The 22,058-nt window shown below is 35.4% G+C and overlaps 2 protein-coding genes across 12 annotated transcripts in view; one reads left to right on the top strand and one right to left on the bottom strand.

The window, feature by feature from the left end:
* LOC105837297 (D-2-hydroxyglutarate dehydrogenase, mitochondrial) overlaps positions 1–10,863 on the bottom strand; it is a 23,917-nt gene extending 13,054 nt beyond the window's left edge. Inside the window, exons 1-2 of one of the 6 annotated variants that reach the window (XR_004962712.1) lie at positions 10,725–10,822; positions 6,597–7,977 (exon numbers count right to left, since the gene is read on the bottom strand). Coding sequence is in view for 1 of the 6 variants with exons in the window: in XM_036284845.1 (XP_036140738.1) it covers positions 6,597–6,743 (147 nt within the window). In the remaining 5 variants the exon portion in view is untranslated. Of the gene's footprint in view, positions 1–6,596; positions 9,233–10,342; positions 10,428–10,724 lie in introns of those variants that run through there. The other 5 variants (XR_004962713.1, XM_028194546.2, XM_012681931.3 and 2 more) reach the window with 5 other exon arrangements.
* Positions 5,813–22,058, top strand: LOC105837295 (polyhomeotic-like protein 2). 6 transcript variants are annotated; one of them, XM_012681924.3, is made up of 14 exons: positions 5,813–6,588; positions 11,715–12,315; positions 12,890–13,147; positions 13,520–13,804; positions 13,922–14,126; positions 14,296–14,525; positions 14,949–15,174; positions 15,357–15,529; positions 15,667–15,949; positions 16,031–16,282; positions 17,322–17,411; positions 17,487–17,634; positions 17,753–17,927; positions 18,274–22,058. In XM_012681924.3, exons 2-14 carry the CDS (start codon positions 11,881–11,883, stop codon positions 18,487–18,489), a joined length of 2,976 nt encoding a protein of 991 aa, XP_012537378.2. In that variant the 5' UTR covers positions 5,813–6,588; positions 11,715–11,880; the 3' UTR covers positions 18,490–22,058. The 6 variants fall into 6 exon arrangements, with proteins under 6 accessions (XP_012537378.2, XP_012537380.2, XP_012537381.2 ...); XM_012681926.3 differs by having other exon boundaries at positions 5,813–6,605; XM_012681927.3 differs by lacking the exon at positions 5,813–6,588 and adding an exon at positions 10,879–10,999 and having other exon boundaries at positions 18,274–22,056.

Below are 22,058 nucleotides of genomic sequence, written 5' to 3'. Positions count from 1 at the left end.
AAATGTGCTTTGTGCGCGTTCTATCGTTTCCATGCGCTCGCCCACTCGTAACAGAAATATCGTTAATTTTCACATTGTAATTGTATTCGTGCAATTAGCAATATCTCGTTCGAGTGCTCTTTGCGAGCTCTCCCGTGCAACGTTATTCGGTGTAAATCATATCCTTTTCACGATTGTGCATTCATTCAAGTGCCCTATATATCTCGATTTAATACGAATAAATGAATCGCGCGCCGCGTATCGCATTCGATCATGTTGCGATTTTTTAATTAATATAAAATACGTTTCCCGACATTCTGTAATTCGTCCATAATTAATCAATGACGAAATGTCCTTCGCAATAACTTCACGGTCCCCGTCCGTTAGACTGTCGGATCTCGACTATCATCCGTCTGCGAAAAACTGTGAAGAGAGGGAATTATTAAGAATTTAATTTTAGCGTGGCCGATAGGTGGAAAATAGAAGCGATGGATCGATGAAGCTTAATCCAGCCGCTGAAATCTTAAATACCCAATCGATAAAACCCGTCGCGTCACCGGTTAAGCGACATCGAGACGGGCGTAACTTCATTTCTCAAATTTGGAGAGCACAATGGGAAAGAGCGTCGCCCAAGGAAGACCGCTTGTAACGATTCGTTGTAGGCGCACCGCAGGATTCATTATAGTTCCATTAGGCCTTTTGAAAGAAATAGTGATACAATGGAGACAAACGGATTTTTGCAGCAGACGTTGAAGTATTTCAACGAATGCCTGATCAACCAAATGTTTGACTTTTTATTCCAAAATCACATGTGTTTACATTTTTACTTGTAAATATATTAGCCTGTCTATATCTTTCTCTCAAAGAAAAATAGTAATGCAAATTTATAGACAGGTAGTGGCTTTAAGTGAAAATCAATAAATGAGTACAACATTAATAATATTAATCTTCAAATTAAATAGGGAACTATTTGGAATAAAAGAGATTTGTAGATTTTTTGCAAGTTGACGAATATACTTACAATAAGCAGATACATTTACATCATACAATGTAAAAAGATATGTAAAATTATATAAATAACAAATATAAAAATTACAAAATTCATAATAACATCAATACACACATTTTCATTATAAATTATGATTTTGTACTTGTTCACATAATCTTACACATTTTTTTAATGTGGAATGTGAAGATCAATACCAATATAGTAAACACCAACTAACAGCGATATGACATATCTGGGTTGTAATTTCATATTCAACAATGTAATCGTTACGGTACATATGTTACATTACATTTACATAAATATGAAATTATAAGCGTGACGTTATGTTAAGATTTACAGAGTATAACTTCGTGGAAATTACATATTAATAGTACATACATGTATGTACACGATTCATATGTTTATTTGTACATAAACAATATGCAATCCGAGGTTTCAACATAAGGTTTCTCTTCGCACGCTTACAGCGTCAGAAATTGAACTCGCCAAGATTATAAGTTTCAATTGATGGTATACCAAATATCTCTCGTAAAGATAATGAGACCATTATTCCTTAGAATAATTAGCCAATATTATAGATTAGAATTTATAATAGAATTTTAGCATGACCTTGTGACGCAAATGTGGCACAGATAAGTTTAATGATTCTTCAACGAATGAGTTTGTCTTAGCGTATTTATTGGTCGGGGAGTTAACCAGTCGCGTGAGGGATAATAACGAAACCACTCATACCAAATTACAATGCGCGAATAGTACACCGAATAAAACAGGCTTACAAACACGTAATGTACAATACGTATTTTGTATGCAATGTAATCCTTTATACGTGCATTATATAATTTGTACATGGTACATTGTGTAATAAGTATTTATATATAATTTTTCATATATGTTCTTTTTTTAGCACTCATTTTGAAAACAAATAAACAGCTCATTATTGGGAATAAGGAATCAAGTGGACCGTGTTAAGAAGGTTAATCGTCGATCTATTAATTACCGATCTGGTTAGTCCAGTATAGAAGAAAAAACGTAATGGCGTCGTAATCGCTCTATGCAAATGTAATTATGCTAAATTAGGAATTTTTATCAATCTATATGTAATACGCAGATAATGGGAGGAAATCTTGTTCGGTGCAAAGATTACTGCAAATCGAATATCGCGATATTCCCCGACGAGGAGAATCGCCCGATGCCCTCGAGCGTCGAAGCCTCGATGTATCCGTCATGGCATTCGCTTGGCAATTACGTCTCGTTTCCCCCCTCGCTATGGTCGCTTCCATTTTCTCGACGTTAATTCGAGGACCGATCGGGCGCAGACATCGGATATATTATAATCTACAGCGAATCTTTCGATGGGGAGCCCTCCTACTCCTGCCCCTTCCCCGTTACGTATCACCAAACGATATGCGGTAGTATATTACCGAGCAGGGAACTGCGTGGGGAAAAAGAGGTCAGGGGGAGAGAGAGAGAGAGTGTAGGGGCGGACGAGTGCGGGAAGGAGGAGATGGCAGTGAAATGAGTCCGCGATGGAGAGGGAAGCGCAATGGACATATGAACGGAAGAGCGGTCTGGGGAGTGGGAAGAGAGAAAATACTATGGAGAGAGATCGAGAGTAGTGGGAAGGGAACCAATCGTCGCGACGACTTAAGCGCGGTGCGCGCGCGCTCGCGCGCGCTCTCTCGACGTTCCGTATGCAATATAGCGTGTCGTATCCGCGAGGTGTGTGTACGTGTGTACGTGTAGATCGAATCAGGATGAACACACGGATACGACCACTTAGCAATGGCTACACACACCACACACACCACGTGCACACGCACACGCATACATATGCAACACAGGCGCCGCGCGGCCACTTCATAGGCATTGACCATAGATATACCCGAGATTCGAGACGAATCGGGACGGAACGGTACGGGAGACGGGACAGGACGGGACGGGGATGATAGACAGCGCGAACAAATACAGGCGAAAGAGAGAGGGAGAGAAAGAGAGAGAAAGAGAGAGAAAGTTCTTCATCCTCCCCTTGCCGCTGGCTAGCTGGGGCAGCTTGGCACATGCGCGGCTACGAAGCAACATTACACGCGCCGACCGTACCCAGGCCAGGCCAATTCCTCCGTGGCAGCCCGAATCATTAACTTGTTTCCCTGGCAACCCCGTTGCGACCCACACCATTGGTCGCGTCGCTTCTCCCACCCGCGCGCCATCGCGCGCTACGGTCGAACGGCAAACTACAGATGCCGAGATACGGCTCCATCGTATTTGCAACATAGCATAGACGTGGACTATAGCCATCTCGTCTTCCCCTTTCCACCCGTCGAATCTACCGACGCCGATCCTCGTCGGATGCGCGTACACACATACACGCGTACGTTTCGCGCGCGCGCGTCCGTCGTTCACACAGGGGACTTGGTTACTGGGATTGGTACAGCCGGGAGTCTTCCTACCCTATGCGCGATACCGTCCTACCGTCACACCTCGCGTCGAAATCCGAGACCGGTAATGGGAGATGAACGATAAAATTCGTTGTATCTCGTGTTAGCGTAGCCCTACTCTTTCCTTTTAATTCTACCTAGAAAACGCTACCAAGTTGTAATCGCGCGTGAGAACGGGCACAATAACCGGAAGACTTTATTAATTCAACGATTCTTTTGATTAATTAAACATGTAGATTCAATCGCGTTCGATAGCGATCGTCGAAGACAAAAATGTTTCTACGTATGATATGATACGCGACAAACTTGTTATTTTTCCATTATAATTGAATTACAGAGGTACACGAATTTTAAGGATCGAGGTACTGACCACCGAAACAACGGGAGACTTCGCGTCCTTGATCCAGGGAGGATGAATCCCTGCGCCCTGGGCGGAGCAGGATGCATTATGCATAGAAGTCTCGGCATCAAAATTGGAGCTTTCTTCGACACCGCGTCGCGCATCGGCATCAAGGACGCGAGATCCGTGATGCTTTTTGCTTTTTTAAGATTTGCTCGCGTATTTCGTTGCGTTAAAAAGAAACAGACACAAATAATTCGAATGTAGCGATTGGATGGAAAACTTCCGCAAGAACGCGACGAGCCAATTGCGTGCAGCGAGTCCCGGAGTTTCGAGCCGGGAAGCATAAACTCAGCTTAGAGACAGTTGCGTCAGGGTCGTGTGGTATCCGCACGGGGCCACAGGTATTCAATTTCGAGCGACTTTTCCTATAGGTACTATATTTTATTCATATATTACTATTATATTTATTTACTATACTTATTTAAATATAATAAATGTTATTAATTGTATATTAAATATGTTACTTTGTTGTAATTGAATTGACAGTTAAAATTATTAATTACATACATGATATATGTATATACATATATCATGTATATATATATCAAAAAAAGTGGTGATTGAAAGACAAGCACTTTTAAAATAAAAAAATTAGGTGTTGCTCCATGGAACAAAAAAAATTGTATAATATAAAATCACGCATATTGATTGAACCAACAATCTGTAAATTTATTTTGTATTTCGATATGCAATAATAAAATTTAGTAAGAGAACAATAGGGAGAGAAAAACATACATTATGTTAGGAGGAAGAATCTATTTCATTTTATTCGGAGCACACACACACACACACACACACACACAATACACCTCTCTTTCTATCTTTCATTCTTACACACAATATGTTTCGTTGCAGAGGGGGAATGATCATCCATTCCAAAGAATATAACTCATAGAACTAGTATGGTAGAAGCATTAGTCATTAACAATGACCTTAACGTCAAATTTGAAATTTTTCTGACATTTTACATGTTTCTTTCGACCCATTCAGTCAAGGATCTATAACAAGAAATTTCTAAAGAAAATTTAATAATTTAAGGATTTTCTTGTATAGAATTTTGCATAGATTTCTTATAATTTGTATTATATAAAAATATATAATAAAAAAAATATAAATGTACATTATATATATATATATATATATATATATATGTACATTTTTTAATTTTAATTTTACCATACTATAATAATATTTTAATGTAAGTTAAATATTTTAATCATGACTGTTTTTATTCAACTAAATATTGTATAAATATATAGTAAATATATATTCATCTTATGTACTTCGTATAAGTAGTTCACGTACATTAAAATTGGCTCATTATGTAGGCTAAAGAATTCATCTAGAAATCCTGTTCGTGTAATTGTTACATAAAATTGGTCTGGTGTTGATGGCGCTATTGGTAATCAATCAGATATTTATGATATGAATAATAACGATATTATCAGCAGAAATTTCTTGTTATGTATAGGTTATTGCTACAATAAAAAACGAAAACAAAAAATCTATATAAGTCTAACATAAAGTTCTAAATATTTTTAATAAAAAGGTTTACTTAATAACAGATTAGTTTCTTTGTTTCGATTACATCTTTATAACATTTTTAATATAAAGAATACAATGAATATATTTAACATACAAATTATCAAATAATATAACTGTATGAATAACATCAATCGTCTGAATTATAAATAACAAAATATTGTATTGAATATTATAATTTTCATCAATTTCGTATTTTCTTTGAATATTCAATTAAACAGCATTATAATCAAACAATGTATATACAAATGTAAAAACGAATAAAATATTCATTATTATTAATGTTATTATTAACTATAATTCATTGCCTATTATGATTAATAATAAGAATTTTTTTAACATCATAAATTGTAACTAAATATAAAAATAAAGATTAACAATAAACGAGTTTTCGCCAAAAAAAGAAAAAAAGAAAAAAAAGGGAAAGAAATTTGTTAAAAGAACATGTAAAATAAAATACCACAGGGCTCTTAAAAAGCCTCGCACGTTTCTGTCCGCGCTATGCTGTGAAATATGGCATGGACTATAGATTCGTATACGTGCAGGAATAAATGGTTCGTGCGTCTGTGTGCGTGCCACACGATAGGACGACGGGCGCGATAGGTAGCGGTAAGAAAGGAGAGAGAAGAAGAGAGACAGACAGAAAGTGAGAAGGAGAGAGAGCGCGGTACCGTTAGTGAGCATGCGCCTACAGCCACCATAGCTCCGCCTTTCTCGGCGCGAACGATGCCTTTGGGATTTGTCCCCGGTCGAACCAATCAGCTGGCCACGCTGAACGTCGAGCGGTGCGCGGCGGGGAGGGGGCCGCGCGGGATGGGGATGGCTGTGTCAGGGACGCGCGGGCGTTTCGGAGGTAGTCGTGTTATACCGTGTGGAACAGGGAGACAGCTAGCAGCAGCGGCAGCAAGCAACGGTAGTGGTAGTATCATCGATAGCGGCGACGACGGCGGATAACTATTATCGCCCAAGCTCTTACGGGGCTCTCATAGCTGCACCAGCAAATTTTCGCGGGGTGCCGTTGGGGAAAAAAAAAAAACGACGACGCGCGAGAAGTGAAAACACACGAAGCAAACGACACACCGTTTGGCATCGTGCGCCGCGAGAGACAAGCGTGGTGGTAGTGGTCGGTAGTTTGTGTTGGTGGTAGTGCGAGTCGGGATACACGTACACACGCGCGATCAGCCGAAGCGTGCACATAGGTGTGACTGCGCAGTCGCCATGTGAGTACCTGATGAAGGTAGAGTGAGACGTTCGTGTTGAAGGCGCTTCTCGTGGTGGCGTCATCGTCGTCGTTGTCGTCGTCGTAATGGTCGTCGTAGGACGACCGTCGAGGGTGTACACCCCTTCGCCGTGCTTCCGGTGTTTTACATACCATACGAAAATAATCGCTAAATATTCGGAATATCGCACCGACGACGACGACGACGACGACGATCCTCGCTGGAGGCGACGACAACTCGTCGACACGGTGCAACTGTTCGATAACACTGCATCGCCTGTCTTTCCTTTTTGTTTATTTTCTCTCTCTCCGTCTCTCTCGCACGCACTCCTGTCCCATCATTTCTCCGAACGGCGTTCTTCATTTTGTATTTCAATATGTCGGCGTCCGCGAGACGCCGCCACCTCGGATTCGCATGGAGGGACGACCGGATACGTATGTGCGTGCGTGCGTGCGTGCGTGCGTGTGACGCCAGCGTCGTACATTTTGTTGCGCCTTCCGGCGAGCGTCGCAGAGGGGAGAAAAAAAAGAAGCCTCTCTCGCACGTCTTGCATCTTTTTTTTTGCTATTATTACAATCGTCCGTTTGTATTCATAAATTTCCATTATGGCGAAATGTGTCCATGTGTGTCGGCCGTCCCCCTGGCACAGTTGTTCCTTTTCTCCCTCTCGCTCCTTCCCCTCTCCCAATTTTTCTTTCTCCCCCCGCCTCCTCTCCCCATCCCCTCTTTGTCGCGCCAACCCGCCTTTCAATCGTATTTCCCGCTCTCCTTCGGATCTCCACGATGCCTCCTCCCTCCCCCTCTTCCTCCCTTCTCTCGCCACTCGCTATTACCGCGCCACTAATTATGGTGGGTATATGGGCTGGGGGCGACATTTTGTTCGCTCGCTCGCCCGCCCGCTCGCACGCACACGCACGCACGCACATACCAAAATGGAATCGTCGGTGTTTATAGCGTCGGATCGATATTCCCGGGTTTGGTTTTTATTCGAGTGACGGGATATGCAGAGCTCTATGTTACCACGCGAGTTCGACATCGGACCGTTTTCTCTTGCTTCCCCCTCCTCCTTCCTCCTCATCTTCCTCCTCCTGCTCTACCCCTCCATTATCCCAGTGCCTTCTTCGCGGCACGGTGCGTTTCTATTTTCTCTCTCTTTCTTTTCGCCAAGAGACGTATCGAGCCCCCAGTGTTATAAAGGGTGTCCCAGATGTGTGGAACCACCTTTTGCATGGAGGTCACATATATATCGACATTCCGTGCGGCAGTTTCACTCTGAGATCTGATATCATTTACATTTCCGCAATGCAGGAAACCTCGGATCCGCGATGCACTTTTTGTCTATAAATTTTTCGCCTCGAGCAAATTGGACGATGTAGAAAATTTATTTTCCTATATATAACAAAAGGGAAAAGGAAACACATTTTTTCAAGTTTGTCCTCTCGAAAATGTAGCTTCGCAAATGTAGAAAAAATTTTTAACCTTTGTTTGATTACACATGGATTCTATTTTAATAGACTTTTCTCGAAATTTAAGGATATTTGATATTGGAAATTGCATCAAATGATAAATTCTTTTTTTTTAATTGTTTTTATCGAAATAAAAAACAATTACTGTTTAAAGTTTTTAGATACATCTTGTGATTAAATCTCTGAGACACCCTCTATAAAAAGAATGAAAATCTTTCCTTGTCATAAAGAAATGTGCTTAATTGAGCTACTTTATACCAGCATAATCATTTCTTAATCACTCCAAAAAAAAGAATGCAGCTACAGCAAAAATTGTCTGTATAAAAATTTATTGATGTAGATAAATGCTTAGCAAATGCTGTGATGTGCATATTTTGCATTTACTCAATTTAACTTACAGAAACAGAATTTACAAATTCTGTATGTGAAAATAGTCTAGCAGGTACAAAAAATAGCAATAAATTTTGTGATCTCGAGAAATCTACTTATATCAACAAAAACTTTCTGATAATGTACTTAGGGCATACACAACTTATTTTTTAAATGATATCTAAGAGCACCTGGATAATGCTTTTGAACGCAACCTTGTATATTGTTACAACTTTCGCATTTGAAATAAAATAGATGTATGCTTCCTTCTTTAAAATTATATTTATAATATTAGATAAAATAGAAAGTTAGTAAATTTATAATCACATAAACAAGTAAATATCAACTATAATTAAGACTCAATCTTGGTGCCTAATATTATTTTTATATGTATATGTCTCAAATACATTTGCAGTTTTTATAAACTGTACAAGGAAAACGGTCTGGAATCTCTCTCATAAACCTAAACTTGAAATATATCACAAATTAAAGGTTAGTTTATAGCATTATTATTAAATTGATGATTAATTTAATTTGTGATATTATTGCTGGCTTCAGATTGCATTTCGAGAACGTGTTTGGTGCATAACTTATAGAACTTAAAATGTATTTGAAATACACATAAAAATAATAGGTATCAAAAGATTTAGCCTTGATAGTAGTTGGCATTTCTTGATTTATTTATGTAATTGCACTTAAGCGCTTAAGCTTAAATAATTATGAATAAATTTGAATATTAAGATTGTATAAAACTGAAGATGAAATCAATATTCAAACCGCAATAATATTCCATTTTGAAATAAAATAATGAGATTATAGAATTAGATAAAATTAAAAATAATGTAATTAAAATTTTATACAAGATTGGAATTAATAATTATAATGTTAAAAGTATAACAATATTCCAAAAATTAATGTTAGAACAAAAAATAACGAAATTAGAAATTTAATATAAACTTATAATGAATAATCAGAATTACAAGTACTCCAATAATAATTGAATAAATTCATAACATTCGATGGGAAGTTAATAAGTTTGAAACACACAAGATTGTATCGTTTAATGTTCAAATTGCAATAATATTTCAGTAATATTGGAATAAAATAATGAGTTGCAGAAATAGATGGAAATTATGCAGCCGTGTAAAAGGCATACTCAGGCTATCTATTAAACAGAGATTATTATTTTTACAATATTCTGCAGCGTCTGTATTCTTCTGGGAAAACAGTCGATAAAATTCTTACTTCCGTCATACGTCTATAATATTTCGTAAAATGCTTTAGAATTTCATGATACTCAGCATTATTCTTATCGTATTGCTAATTTATGTAGCAAATAATTATTGCTGCAAACGAACGTTCGATATCACAGAAATGCTGTACGATTTATCTGCGCGATTTATGTATAAGTTATATTCATTACTTTACTTTTTTTTATTAGCAACTAAACAAATTAGCGTGCTAGTCTTCTAACGAACTAGGAAAAGTTAATAGCAGCTTAAAAAGTACAATTCCGTACACATGACGTGTTGAATTATAAATGATTTATTTCTGTACTTAAAAATCAAAATAAGAAAAAACTTCATTTAGGTAACTTCAAATTTTTGAACTTGATTAAATTTGTATGCATTTAACTGAAATACACATAAATATCTGAATTGAAAAAATTCAATCAAGTAAAAAAATTCAAATTAACTTTTTTTCACGTCTAGAGAATTAAAAATTTTTTAAGCTAATTGTTTTAATTTTAGATTTTGGCAGATTATAACGAGATGTGTTAACACATTAATTCAATAATTCTTTTACACACCGATTACCGCCCTACTCCTCATAGCCCATTATACTATATTAATTCATTGTTTTGGACAATTAGGAATCCTAAGCAACTTGTATTAATCACTTTATTATTTTCAACTTACTATTTCACTAGTAGACTGGCACGCTGGTGATTGCTGGTTAAAAAAAGAAGTCGTGTAAATTAACCTTACAGCATGGTTAGAATTTACGGTCCAATTTCTGTGCGCAAAGCACAATTATCGAGACATCCTACCACATACATAACTTAACCTATTCGCTCGATTCCCGCAACGAAAGCCGCTCGTTCACGACAAAACGATCAAGCAGAGAAGGAGCACCGTGAGCGGTGAGAACGCGTCGAACTCTACGGAGACCGGACACCTACGACATCGAGATCGGATCGGCGAAAACCCCATATGCCTCGCTCTTGCAAAATACGCTCGGTCCCCACGCGCGCGTCTCGCGTGGAAGCGCGACGGCGTCGATAACTTTTGAGAGACTTACTTCGCCGAGAAGGAGAGTTTCCCGCATGCGTGAATCTCTCCGCCGAGAGAGACGAGGAAAAGGAGCAATGCGACGACGTGGAGTACACTTCACACTTGCCGGACACGGCACCACCGGTGTGCGGTCAGTGCGGTAGCCTTTCTTGTCCACGCGACGACGACAGAAAATCCCGGCGCGACAATCGAGTCCTCTCGAGTCCGTTCATCCGTTGCACGGCGCACTCGTCGTCACAGTGTCACACTCCGTCGGCGATGGCGGCGGCAGCAGCGGAGAAGGTTATGACGCGCGGACGACGACACGTATGGCGACGCGGCGTCGATGGCTCGACTCTCGCGCTCGTCCCTCGCGCCCAAATCCAATCCGCGGTGAGGTAGGCCACCCTCGCCGCGGTATTTCCATTTAAATTTAAATTAAAATAAATAGCCAGTAATAAGTTAAATCTTCGATCCATAAAAATGTTGAGTATAAAGACAAATATCAGATTACCTGTATTAATATCTGCAGAGCGTATCTTGGTGCTGAGCAATAATTTTTCTTTGAATTTAATGTTTCCAGCTCATATAAAAAACAAATAGCGCTGTACGTAGTACGCAAAGTGGAAGAACGATGATAACATATTAGACGGTTTTACTTGGGGAAAATTTTGTTTTAACGAACGATAAAGCAAGGGTCACTTTTGACCGACTAACTCGATCATTTTGGCGACAAAAATTTTAACGGCAATTTGACTTTCTACCTGGACGACTGGATTAATGATCGTTAATTAAAATCATTCGGTCGAAGTGGTCCTCGATAAGATCTTTTAAAAACTAGGACTCGTTTGTATCTTTAATTTTAAGAATTATAAAAACATAAGAGTAAATTAGAAACTGAGATTACAATTTATAGCTACAAGAAAATAATGTATCTTCGACGATGCGTGTTCTACACTGAAATATACGGGTGACTGTAGAGTAACCAAAAATTAATATTCCTTGGTTTGTATTGCAGATATGACTCTCGATGGAATGATTGAAACTGATGTGAACGTGAATGTAAAATGGCAAGGAGAAAAAGGACTATGCGCAGTTGAACATTGGTCGGCGAGAGCTACTCATTTTCTTCTGTGAGAACATCTGCATCTCTGTTTTTCACAAAAAGGGTATAACAAGGAAACATGACCGATGTTAAACCGATTGGAATTTCGACATCGCAATCGCAACAGCAATCACAACCCCAGCAGCCACAACAACAAGCGCAACAGCAACAAATGATGATTGCCACTCATGACTTACAACAGCAGCAGCAACAGCAGAATGTTCAGCAGTCGCAGCAACAGCATGTGCAACAGCCGCAGCAGCCTCAACAGGTCCAGCAACAAGCCCAAGTGCAGCAGCAACAAGTTCAACCACAGCAACAGATGCAACAAGTCCAGGCGCAACAACAAATACAAGTTCAACAGCAAGTGCAACAACAAGTCCAGCAGCCACAGCAGCAGCAGCAACAACAGCAATCGCAGCAGTCACAACAGCAACAGAATAATGGACCTCACAATGTTGTCCCCACTCAGGTTCAAGTGCAGCCGCAAGTAGCTGCAAGCATGCCACAACAAGTAATTATTATTTTAATTATATTACTTATAATCTTTACTCTGTTTTATGATTAATTTTAACTAATAATTTTATGAATTACTTTTACTTAATATGTAACTTAATATGTAACTACACATAAATTAGAGCCTTAAAAAGTATTAAACATCTATATATTTTTATTTATTTGTAATTTTTTATCTGCGTTATTTTTTAGTGATATTATTGGTATTATATATACATTTAAATGATTCTTGAAACAACAGATAATTCATATTTTAATTTCTATTAACATTCTTTCAAATTAAAAATATTTTTGTGTATTGTATAGATGCTTAATATATATATATACTTTTGACCAAGGTGTACATTAATGTGTAGTTATGTATTGTATTATATTTATTGTATTATTAAGTAGATAAATATAATATTAAGACTTTAATATAATAATTTTACATTTTTTATTACATTGTTCTACATGTATTGATGATTTTATTTAATTACATTTTATAAACTCTCTGACGTTATTTTGATTCTTTGGTTATTACCTTTACATGAACATATCAGCATTTTTTTACGTTTTATTATTTAAAAAAGTTGCAGGGAGTCAATGTTGCGGTGTCAATGCAGCATCAACAACAAGGAGGTGGTGCGTCTATGACATTATCTGGTCAACAAGGCGCAACCACCATAACTACAATGGCTGCACATCCACAAGCGGTTCAAGTTATTCAACAACCGATTCAGAGTCAGGCTTATCATTTACAACAATTGTATAATACTCAAGGTACACCTTTATTGATGCCAGGAAATCTTGCGCTCCATCCAGCAGGCATAAATCCTTCTTCAATTCAGGTACAATCCAATTGTTTTTAATTTTTATCTTGAAATCTTTATAATATGTAAAAAATTCTATAGTAAAAAAATAATATAGAAAATAAAATCTTATAAAATATAACTTCGGACTTTGACCAAAACGCTTGGTTATTTCGCGCATTAACAAGTCAATCCTAGGAACGCCCGCACAACAGGGTTTGATATATACATAACATATATACATAACACATATATTCTTTTTGTTATGACTAATGTTAATAAAACTATTAAAGATGATATTAAAGATAATTTAGCAAAAATATATATACTAAAAATTAATACGTAAATATTTTTTTAAATAGTTTAATAATTGCTAGATATGTGTTTTAAAAGACAACACATATTTTGCAGGTAATAACAGCTGGAAAGCCATTTCAATCTGCAGCTCAACTAACTCCTCACATGTTAGCTACGACATCGACACCTGGACAAGGAGCTGGCCATCCAGGTGCCGGTGGCACCAAAGTCCCAGGATTTCCCGCTGGTTATTTACCAGTACCCACATCCGCCAATCCCGGTGCTGGGCAGACACTAGTATTCGGTCAGCTCGGTGTATTAGGTTCTCCACAACCACCACCTTCACTACAACAACAACAACAACAGCAATCTACGAACAAGCAAGACCAAGTACAAAAAGTAAATAAAATAAAAGCAATTATTCTATCAAACATTACGTCAGCTCTGTTAGCTTATTAAATATTATCATCTGCATATGTACATGAGATTTATAATATTATGTAATATTTCGAACAGTATACAGCATGTACGACCGGGACACCTTCAGGTGGGAGAACTGGTGGCATGCAGTTTGCACCCTGGCAATTCGCGCCTCAAGTATGGACCACCGGATTACAACAACCGACCTTACTTACTGCTGCGCCTAACCAAATATTCATTCGCGGTCCCACGCAAACTGATATGTTTATACAAAGCCCACAGCCGATACAAGCGCACAATGGTCAGTAATTTCGTCTATTTATTAATACGTAAACGTAAAATAAGAAATTTCTGAAATAAGAATTCAGTATTTCTTTGTTTATAATGCTTTGGAACGTTCTCTAACAGTTGAACGATAAATTGATACAGAGAATAATAAATTTCAATTCTTATTTATTTTATCGGACCAGCTCTCGCGACACAGCAACAAATACAAGGTGTGCAACAGATAACGGCGACCGGTGGAAAGCCTGCTAAAGTGATGGATATCCAACAGCAACAGTCCCAACAGAGTAAACAGAACACGTCCATACAGCGGCCATTGAATATCCTCCCGTCTTCCTTAGCAGTACAAACTGCCAATGTTCGAGCTAGTTCTGTCTCCACTCAGACGGTTTATGGAGTACAAACTACAATACAGGTTACTATATTAATTATAATTGGTATTAATATTATATTTGATTTATATTTTTATGATATATAACATATATTCTACAATTAAAAAGTACACAATTGAAAAAGAAATCAAGATTATTTTGAGTTCTACAAGAAGATACTTGAATATTTTGTAACTCTTACACCATATAATAATAAATAATTAATTCATAATTTTGCTTATTAGCATAAATGTAGAGCTTAGTAAGTTAATATTTTTTTCAACTAAATTAAATTAAAGTTAATGGCTTTTAAAACCATTTCTAGTTGAAATTAAAAATTAACTAAGTAAAAAGTTATTAACTTTTTAATTCGTTTCTACCTAATCCTACATAATAGTAAAAATTTGAAATAGAACCCTAAAAGAGCAGATATTTGCGACATAGTAGTAACGTTATTAAACATTCAGGGTAAGGGTGGCAGTGGTAGTGGAAAAGGTCGTGGCAAGCCAATACAATCCCCACAACAACAACAACAGCAGCAGCAACAACAGCAAACCCAACCAGCAATACAGCAACAAGTCTTTATACAACAGAAACAGCATACGCAGCAACCACAACAGCAGCAACAGCAACAGCTACCACAACAGTATCAACAAGTGCAATCTTCTCAAATACAGACTAAGCCTATTATGAGTAAGAAGCCTATTTAAATTGATATTTATATGTTATTAAGTGATACTTGATGAAGTAATATTAAATAATATTGATATTAATCGAAGAGTATATATGCCAAGATAAAGAATTGTTAATATATCGTTACATATAGAAATATTCATACATTTGACATATGTAATATAAAAATTTTTGTTACATAGCGAATATGACGTTGCAACAACCACCACCTGGCGTTGTACTCGGAGCCGATCGTTCTATTATGCCAGTAGTTTCGGTGGGTGGAGTTGGAGTCGGAGTTGGGATAGCTGCTACATCACAAATGAATCCAATATCGCAACCTCCGATGTCGACTATGCAGCAACTTCCCTTACCAGTACTTATACTATTTTGAAAGTTTATTAGCCTTGAACATTTATTTATGCTGCTTAACTATATAAAATAATAATAAAACTTTCTACAGCGTACAATAATGATATAGACTCAAAAATAATGAGTATTCTTTTGTTTAAGGCTATCAATCCAACGATTATTGGTAATCAAATAATGAGCGGTGCATCGCAGGTTCAAGCGATGCCAATCGTGAATGCGACGCAGGATCAACCGCACGATAACACCAATTCAACGATAATGATTACGTCGCCGGATCGTAATCCGCAAACTGAATGCTCTTTGATACTGCCATCTACTACGAATCCTCCGTTAATGACCGATGATAGCGTAAAACTAGAGGCGAAGAAGGAAGATGCACCTGTCACTACGGAAGAGATTACGCCAGTATCTCAGGAAATAACGGGTATGAATCTTATTTTATTAATAAGGAACTTATTGTGCAATTCATTCAGAGTGAAGATTTTATTGACCGTTTTATATGTAGATGGAGACCAGAGTAAGACAGTGATGAAAGAAGAAACGATTGCTCCAAAAGTGGATGAGAAACAGTGCAATAACCCATTAGCAGGACTTGCCAATGCAGTAAATGCGATTACGAATGGTGTGGTCGGCGAGGAGTCACAGACTATACCGATCTCCGCGACAGTCATAGTGAATAATAAACAGGCACCACCTAAAGCCATGGTGAAACCGCAGGTCCTTACGCATGTGATAGAAGGATTTGTGATACAGGAAGGTATAATCGCATCTTCTTTTCTTCATGTACCAAGCCTGATTCTCCTGAACGTTGACGATCACTCCAGCGATAACTTCTATGTCCTCCGTCATGTGAAAAAACACTTCCACATTCAGAATATTGGTTCATTCCCTGATATTTTTCAACCAGAAGAGCTGCTTCCTACCAATCCTACGATGGCCCTTACATTCTTTCCTTCAACATTAGTTGAAGAAGGCGGTATTTCTCGCATTTCTATCATATTATTAATTGTATTAAAGTTTTTCAGCTTAAAAGTAAATAGTGAGGAGTCATGTGACTTCATATATATTTAAGTTTTCCATATTGCCATTTTTTAAATAATAAATAAAGTTTAAGTAATAAAAATGATAATTTGTTATTTAAAAGTATTTTCTTTATAATATTAATATAGGAAAAATTATAACAATGATTTAAATGTAACTTATTCATAAATTTATTTACAAAATTTTATTAAAAGTTGTAATATTATGTAAAAAGATTGGAGAACTTATTTGAATTTTTCTGCGGAAGCAAAATCTGATTTTTTCTTTAAAAAAAATTGTACTACATGCTTGAAAAATTTTTACGTAAAAGTTGTAGTAAAAATTGTATAGTAATAAATAAAATGTAGTAACAAGTGTTGTTGCTACATTTTTACTAGTAAAACATTTAGAATTAAATAATTTATGAATATTTTTCAGACACAAAAGCTAAAACTTTATTTTTAGTGACAAAACTTTACTGTTTTAATTCTAAAATTCTTTCTATAAACTTCTATTTTTATTTTTTCTTATGAATATAGTTTAATTTTAATACAATTTTTAAAAATTGTTTAAAGAAACAGTAAAAGAATTTTAAAAATTTAGGAAGTGGTATACCTATATTGTTCATAAATACATTCTGAAAATTTAATCAAGTTCTTATATTTTATGAAAAGATTGGAAAATATTTTTATTATCATATTAAATGTCATTAAATATTCTACTTTCACGTAATGATAACAGATTTGAACATAATTTTTTTCTTATCTATGCCATAGCGTCAGAACCATTCGCGGTGAGTCAAGAAGCTACTAATATTCTTAATCGGAACACCGTCATGGAAAAAGAAACAACCGAGGAACCTCCAAGTAAGTACACTATTTCTATAGATGAATTAATGTTACGTTTTAAGTGCAAGTTAATCATCAAAATCTGCTTTACAGAAAAGAAACATTGTTCTAACTATTCGAATGAAGAAGATAGAACCAATGGCCAAGTCAATAAATGTGAAGGCTGCGGTAACACGATTGACGAACAGAACGTCAAGTTGAAGAAAGAAAAACGATTCTGTTCATCAGTATGTGCAAAAAGGTGAACATACTTTATAATGTAGACATCAAACAAATATAAATTAAATTAGTTATGTTTGAATATTTCTTATCGCAATACTTTTTTTTTTTTAATAAAGAATTGATCTTGTTATTTGTAGTAAAAAACGTGAAATGCGAGAGCGCGAGGCTACGGAGAAACAGTGGACTGAAATAGAGACTGAAACTATCGATAATGACGCAACGAAGAAAAATGGCGAGGAGAGATCGTTGTCTACGACTACCACATCCTCTACTGATGAATCACTGCCAAAAGTGAATCCAGTCAAATGGACGGTAATGACATTTTCCAATTTTTTAAAATTTTCAAATGTTACTGTGGGTGAATTTTTACTTAAATGCTAATTCAAGTTTAATACAATTCTTGTTATTAAAATTTTTATAAAATTTTTTATGCTTAAAATAACATAATGTGATTTTTACATTAAGATAATGTTAGTTCAGTTATTTTAACATCTTATGACTTATAAAATAGAAGAGATGTAAAAATATTGTTATATGGATGAATTTTCATCCAGAATAGTGCAAATATATGAAAAAGATGAGTAATATTCAAAGGTTAATAAAAACATCTGAATATTCTAAACGTAAGCAAAATTATAAAAGCTTACACGTATTTCAGGTGGGCGAAGTATGCGATTTCATACGAGGTCTACCAGGATGCGCCGATTATGCAGAGGACTTTGCGATCCAAGAAATTGATGGACAAGCTCTTATGCTGCTGAAGGAAGACCATCTTATGTCGGCGATGAGTATCAAGTTGGGCCCGGCATTGAAGATTGTTGCTAAGATCGATTCAATGCGCGTAGAGTCGAACCCTTCGACGAATAATTCATAACCATCAATCTATCAGTAGTGGATTCCTCCCAAAAAAGTTCAGAACATTTCTAGCCTATGAGCTACAGGGTTTGTGCAAGCATTTGATCAAGTGTAAATGTAATAGAATTAAGTATATAATTGCAACTGTATGTATCCGGGCGTACATGTAAAATGACATGTAAACATTATACTGGTATGGGCGATTCCTAACTGATATATTTTACCAGATTTGATAACGGTTGCAATTCTTGATTTATTTTCGGAATAAACTGTACAATTGTATTGCATATATAATTTACTTTTTAATTTTACTTTTAGTTTTTAAGTAAATTGCTAGAAAGAGACAAAGTAACACTTGTTCATTTTTTATTTTGAATATATACACGAAAGTAAAAATAAATTACGTAAACTATTAATTGGTATTTTATGATGAGAAATGAGGATACTTGTATACTAGGCGCGTGGAAGATACTCATGAATAAGATTCTGAAGGACACATTTTCGTTGAATAAAATCTTTCTTGAAAAAATTTCCTTAAAAATCATTATTCAAAAGTATCATCCATACGTTATTATAATTTCATTTTATTACAATTAATATATTTAATCGGTTTGATAATGATTTAAAATACATTTAAAGATATTGTTGTATCCTTCTTTTTAGGATTATGTTATTGAGTATACGTTTATTTTACGCACAAAAAATGATTCGGGTGGAAACATACTCTCGAGATAGTAATACTACATTAAAGCCCGTTTACAATGTAGATTAACTGTAATCTCGATTTAACTTTATTTTTTTCTAGTTCCAAGAATTAAAAAGATTCATCTTGATTTCTCTTTTCAAAATAAGTTAAATCGAGATTAAAGTTAATCCTGGGGAGTGCTACTCGCACATTTTTCTTTTACATTAATGCCATTTTCCAATTATGGTGCAATGAGTTATGCGTTTGCTTTCTGTGCCGGAGACCCAATCAAATTTAATCAATTAGAAACATGATTTTTTTTTACTATTTTTGAGACAATAACAAATCACTGAGAGTATCTTGCCAGTAGGCCTATTCTGTAACTCGTTAAGAGGTATCGGTTTCGTTATATTGTCGTTGCGCAGCTTTTTTATCATATAAAATATCTGCGTAACAACTGTATAACGATACCGATACCTCTTAACGAGTTACAGAATCGCACTGCAGGAATACCCCTTCAATTAAATCGTTTGGAAACATATGTTAAAACTGTAAGTTCATATGTCCCGTTTTGTAAAAACATCACAGAAATATTAAGAGATTACCATTTTGATAAGAACCTATAATCTGAAGAAGAAAAAGAATACTCTAAGTAAAAATTCACCCACAGAATTAAGAATTTTTGATTACTTTTTTTATAAATTTCGAGGTGTTACAGAATAACTAAAAACATTATTTTAATATAAACAAAATCTTATTAAATGTTTATTAATGTTATTTATTAATTTATTAACATTAATTAAATGTTAATGTTATTTTAACCTAGCGAAATTTTAGTAACATAAATTTTACTAAACTTAAATTAATAGTTGATTGAAAATTCATCCACAGTAGCACTTCAAGTTTAATCTATATTATAAACGGGCCTAAACACATTGGATTTGTTTAGTTTTAACGTATTTCGGATATCGATATTGATTGATGTTCAAAGACATGTATATATAAAATGTCATGTAATGATAATGTAACAACAGAATCATGCGCTCATTGAATGATTTTATTAATCCTAACAATGTTTGTGTGATCAGGAAGTTTGTGAAAAGATTTTATTCGACTTATACACGATTTCTATACGAGTGCTTTCTCAAAGTACACTATTTTGTAAAACTGGAACTGTCAAAGAATAGAGTACAAGTTGTGTCCATTATTATGCAAGAACGTATATTGTAAATATAAAACGTGGATACATCACGCTGTATTTTGTACTCAAGAGTAAATATTACCAATCAACATACAAAATGCATTGCCTTCTATACAACTCATAGATAATAGCTTTGCAGTTACTGCTTCGTTAAAAATGTTCTTTTCTTATGCCAGGGTGATAATTTTTTATTGCTCTTACATTTGCTGCTTTCCATTTATCTGAAAGTGAGACTGAGTCACTCAGTAATGTGAGTATTTTACACTCGGATAGTGACGTCATTACTCAGTGATTTAAAGAAACATGCAAGTGATCACGCTTATTTTAATGACAAAATTATCTCAATATATAACCTTACTTCTAAAGTGAGTATGCGAGACTCAGTAAAGCACACGATCTTGAAATTGCTCAGATTGTAGAAAAACTCAGTTGAATCTCACTTGTGAGAATGCAAAAGGAACGTGTATTTAACTGAGTTATGACGTCACAAGTGAGAATTACCTGAGTTTTGATGTAAATGGAAAGCAGCAATAAATATTGGGGGAAGAAAGAAACTGCCTACTTGTCATTTCATATTTTCGTAAATATAAGACGTGTATTTGGTCAATACGAATTGTAAATAATAGATGTAAAACATTTATTTATTGTACAAATTTGATGGTATGAAATTTTAGTTGCTGAGAATTATCTTTCCGTTATCACTACTAATTTCGTTAGTCTAATAGAAAAAAAGATTATCCTATTTTATAAGAGAAGTTATTTCTGTCATTAGTATAATATTACAAGGAATATAATATTACAAGGAAGGAAAATTATTATTTTTAGTATTAAATCTTTTCAATAAAATAAAAACTAATATGTAATTTTTAGTATGTTGACATATATGTAGGGGCACATTCTTAAAATGTATTCAGTATAAATCAATTGTCAATTCTAAGGATAACCAAGCAAAGATTGCTACTACTTTTATATACTTTTTTTGCCGTAAGATTAATTTAATATGTATTTCGACAGCGTGCAAAGCAGCTGTGTTTCAAATTTAACAGGATCTGTTACAGTTTGATTGTACAATGATTTCCAACTGCGTTTATGCAGACCTAAATATATATAGTAATATATGTCTTTATACGTCGCGTAAGAAAATCTTAGCAGAGGAAGCAATATAGCTACTAAAAAACGTGTATCACATTACTAAATTTATCCCACGTTCTATTCATGCCTATTAATAAAAAATAGGGTCTTTACATAATGTAAATTGAATATTATATGCAGCTCTAAAATTTTTATTTCGGTTGCATCAACAATTTGAGCTTAATTTTTAACTCTGCTGGAGAATAATTTTCTTCCATATATTACAATTTTTTAAAATTTACTTTTTTTTACATGCCCCTCTATAAAGCTTTTACTAAGATAAATAGGCATACGGCGAAAATTCAATTATTTAATGCTAATTGAAATTAGTGGCCCACATAGATTTCAGGGACGCGAAAATTTTAGGTTCAAAATTTAGTTCTCAGTGAAGTTTTGAAATGACTCAGGGCTAAATGTTTCACAGTATACTTTTTATAATGAAGAGATAAACTGCAATAGCATTAACGAAGTTATTACGAAAAAAATTATTATACATTAGAAAAGCAAGGATTGAAGCAACTGCAATTGAAATTTCTCGAATAAAGAAAATGTAATGAATTACAAATCAACT

Source organism: Monomorium pharaonis, chromosome 3, assembly GCF_013373865.1.
Source record: "Monomorium pharaonis isolate MP-MQ-018 chromosome 3, ASM1337386v2, whole genome shotgun sequence".
NCBI lineage: Eukaryota > Metazoa > Arthropoda > Insecta > Hymenoptera > Formicidae > Monomorium > Monomorium pharaonis.
The sequence above is the reverse complement of the archived record's forward strand: the minus strand, read 5'-3'. Positions and strand labels throughout refer to the sequence as shown.